Here is a 4,279-nt window from a genome sequence, read left to right on the forward strand (position 1 = left end):
ATTTTAGTTATAATAAATATAAAAATAATTTTAAATATTTTATGTTGTGGGATATTTTCTTTCTAAAAAAAATGCAAAATAACTCAAAATGCGGAGAAAATTTGGAGCGCATGCATCCAATGGCACTATGAGGTCTAAACAGTAAGAAAAATGATTCTTTTACAATTTTTTTATACAATTTTCACACAATTATAAGATATTAGGGAGATCTATGGATGATGATGTATCATGCCTGCATAGAGTCTACACCAATGTGTAGTAAAATCGCACCATGAGGTCTATGGTACTCCTTGAGGTTGATGATACTTTAAGCTTTGGTCTTGTACTTGACTCCGATAAAAGACTAGAGGACGGTGTTCTTTTATCTGCCAATAAAAGGTAGGAAAAATGGCACACTGGGTTCTGCACTGAGATGGGAAAAGGCAAGACCCCACGTGATCAAAGCTGTTTGTTTGCACTCTTTTATCCATTTGTCTTAACGTAATCATTCAAAGAACCAGACAAGCAACCACTGTCTACACACTCTCTCTCTCTCTCATGCATGATTTCGTGCACAGCACTCTCGAGTCTCGTCGCAGTTCACACTTGTATTAAAACATAAAGAGTTGCAAACGTCTCTCCCTTTTCCATCCCTGGTCTCTCTATCTCAGGGATTGAAGAAAGTAGCTAAAGCTAGAAGATGAAGACGTTTCAGTCTCTCATGCTTGTTCTTCTCCTGGGCCTCTGTCACATGTCCACGGCAGCGGTCGAGAAGAAGTCCGACCAAGAGAGATCGACTTACATTGTCCACATGGCCAAATCCGAAATGCCGGCGGGTTTCGAGCACCACTCGCACTGGTACGACTCGTCTCTCAAATCGATATCCGACTCGGCAGAAATGTTATACACCTACGACAATGCGATCCACGGCTTCTCCACGAGATTGACGGCCGAGGAAGCCCGGTTGCTGGAAAACGAATCCGGAGTTCTCTCCGTGTCGCCTGAACTGAAATACGAGCTACACACGACTCGTACCCCTCTGTTCCTAGGGCTCGACAAAAGCTCCGATTTGTTCCCCCAGGCCAACTCAGCGAGTGAGATCGTTGTCGGAGTCTTAGACACTGGTGTTTGGCCCGAGAGCAAGAGCTTCGACGACACAGGGCTCGGACCCGTACCCAGTAACTGGAAAGGCGCGTGCGAGACAGGTACCAATTTCACTTCCTCCAACTGCAATCGCAAACTTATCGGTGCGAGGTACTTCGCCAGAGGCTACGAGGCCGCGCTGGGTCCGATCGATACTAGCAAAGAGTCGAGATCTCCCAGAGACGACGACGGCCATGGCACTCACACTTCAACCACCGCAGCTGGCTCGGCTGTCGAAGACGCCAGCCTATTTGGCTACGCCACAGGAACAGCGCGTGGGATGGCCCCGAGCGCGAGAGTCGCTGTCTACAAAGTCTGCTGGATGGGAGGCTGCTTTAGCTCCGATATTATAGCGGCCATGGACAAGGCCATCGACGACAACGTCAACGTCCTCTCCATGTCCCTAGGCGGTGGAATGTCCGACTATTACAAAGACAACGTCGCTATCGGAGCTTTTGCAGCGATGGAAAAGGGAATCCTAATCTCTTGCTCGGCCGGAAACGCGGGCCCCAACTCGTATAGTTTAACCAACCTCGCACCGTGGATCACAACCGTGGGTGCGGGCACACTCGATCGCGATTTCCCGGCGTACATTAGCCTTGGCAACGGCAAAAACTACTCTGGCGTTTCGCTCTACCGTGGAAACCCTTTGCCCGGTACGTTAACGCCGTTTATTTACGCCGCTAACGCAAGCAATTCCACCAATGGGAACTTGTGCATGATGGGTACCTTGACGCCTGAGAAAGTCGCAGGCAAGATCGTGTTGTGCGACCGAGGCCAGAACGCCAGGGTTCAGAAAGGAGCTGTGGTGAAGGCTGCCGGTGGTATTGGCATGGTTTTGGCTAACACCGACGCAAACGGCGAAGAGCTGGTGGCCGATGCTCATCTTTTGCCTGCAACGGCGGTGGGTGAGAAAAACGGTGACGCAATAAAGAGCTACTTGCATTCGGATCCGAATCCGACGGCCACGATTCTGTTCGAAGGGACCAAGGTCGGGATCCAGCCTTCTCCCGTTGTAGCGGCGTTTAGCTCGAGGGGGCCGAACTCCGTCACCCCGGAGATACTGAAGCCAGACATCATCGCGCCAGGTGTCAACATCCTAGCGGGATGGTCGGGGATTGTTGGCCCCACCGGATTAAGCACGGACTCCCGGCGCGTGGCGTTCAACATTATTTCAGGAACATCGATGTCTTGCCCACACGTCAGTGGGCTCGCCGCGCTTATCAAGGCGGCTCACCCGGACTGGAGCCCTGCGGCCATTCGGTCGGCCCTCATGACCACAGCGTACACGGCGTACAAGAATGGCGAGAAATTACAAGACGCTTCCAATGGAAAACCAGCCACGCCGTTCGATTACGGCGCTGGACACGTGGACCCGGTAGCGGCGCTAAATCCGGGGCTTGTCTACGATCTGACGGCGGATGACTACCTAAACTTCCTCTGCGCGTCGAATTACTCCGATATGCAAATTAGAAGCGTGGCCAGGAGAAATTTCACGTGCGACACTAGTAAGAAATACAGTGTGACCGATCTTAATTATCCTTCATTTTCTGTGGTTTTTAATGCTGATCGGCCTAGCGTAGTTAAGTACACACGGACTCTTACAAATGTGGGCGCACCGGGGACATATAAAGTGTCTGTATCATCAGTGACCCCCTTGGTTAAGATTAGCGTTGTGCCAGAATCGTTGAGTTTCGCTGAGATCAACGACAAGAAATCCTACGCCGTCACATTCTCTGCCACTGGTTCGTTGCCGGATACGGGTAGCTTTGGTCGTCTGGAGTGGTCGGACGGGAAGCACATTGTGGCGAGTCCTATAGCTATAAGCTCAAGTGGATAGGAGTAGACAGAATAAGGTTGAATTAGTGACGCACTCAAAGAAGGGTGTGATTGATTGCTTATGTGTTTTAAGTTTCAGGAAGCTTTAATGTTATTGTTTAAGATTGGAAGTTGAATTGAAGTGTTTGATGTTGTTCTCTTAGAATATAAGAAAGAAACCTTCTGGAATGGGGGATGATTTCTTTGTGTCGTTTGTTGTACAGTACGTTCTCGATAATATGTGTGTTTGCCTAGTGAATTAATTTTCGAAGCTTAATATATATCGAAAATATTCTGGCTTTCTTAACTGTTATTAACATTTTCGTCTAACAAATAATATAGCATCGGTGAGATTCCATTGCTCCCAGACCCAGACCCACATGTGACGTACCAAAGCGATGGCGTCCCGGGGAGGTTGATAAGCTTGCGGATAAGAAAAAGACACTTGAAGATCATGGGTTACTCGAAGAGCAACGTGAGCAGCGCGTGAAGGAACGTGAGCGGTGAATATTAATAAGAGGCTTGGGTGGTAGTTGTTAGTCTCAGTGTTATCTTAAGGGCCTGATTTACGTACAACCTACCTCAATTATTGTATAATTTCAAGGTAAATTGGGATGAGACCTGCACGATGAGTCTCACTCAAATATACCTTCGAGTTGTGTAATAGTCGAAGTGAGGTTGCATTTTTAGCATTATCCTTATCTATCTTAAGGGCCTTGATTTATGTACAATCTCACCCTAATTATTATACAATTTTAAAGCATATCGGAGTGGAACCTACGCAATGTTTCCGATGTGGATAGTTTCCTTGAATGGGTGGTTTCTTTGTTATTTACGTGGCTAGGGAATATTAATAAGAGGTTGGGTGGTAGTTGTTAGCCTCGGTGTTATCTTGATCCTCTATTGTCCATGTTATTCAATGCGGATAGTTTCCTTGAATAGGTGGTTTCTTTGTTATTTACGTGGCTAGTTTTTTTTTTAAGGTACGTTTGATATTGTAATTTCGTAAATAAAAATGTTGATTTTAAACTAAATTGTAAAATATGAATTGTTTGGCATTGCAGTTTCAAAAATTGCGAAGTATTTTTTTTTGAAAACATACAATTTTGAGTGATAAATTACAATTTTAAAGGCTAAACGTTTAACTGTGTTTTTAAAAATCATATTTTTAAACGAACATTTTAAAATTACACTCTTTGAAATCATAAACTCAAATAGAAAAACTTCAAAATTACTTCTTTAAGAGCACTCACAATGGCCTCTTCATATTTAGCTTTTCTCTTTAACAAATACTAAACTTAACATTTGCCAGATTTTCTCTTTAAATTTAAAGAGTAAA

General features: G+C 45.6%; 1 protein-coding gene across 1 annotated transcript; it reads left to right on the plus strand.

The window, feature by feature from the left end:
* The first annotated feature begins 401 nt into the window (after positions 1–401).
* LOC133862311 (subtilisin-like protease SBT1.7) lies at positions 402–3,247 on the plus strand. The gene has a single exon (XM_062298088.1). The coding sequence runs from the start codon at positions 680–682 to the stop codon at positions 2,960–2,962; it is 2,283 nt and encodes a 760-aa protein (XP_062154072.1). The 5' UTR covers positions 402–679; the 3' UTR covers positions 2,963–3,247.
* Positions 3,248–4,279: the final 1,032 nt, after the last annotated feature.

The sequence above is a fragment of the Alnus glutinosa genome, chromosome 3 (genome assembly GCF_958979055.1).
Source record: "Alnus glutinosa chromosome 3, dhAlnGlut1.1, whole genome shotgun sequence".
Taxonomy (NCBI): Eukaryota; Viridiplantae; Streptophyta; class Magnoliopsida; order Fagales; family Betulaceae; genus Alnus; species Alnus glutinosa.

Coding starts and splice junctions, on each gene's coding strand:
- LOC133862311 (XM_062298088.1), top strand. CDS start 680: ATGAAGACGTTTCAGTCTCTCATGCTTGTTCTTCTCCTGGGCCTCTGT.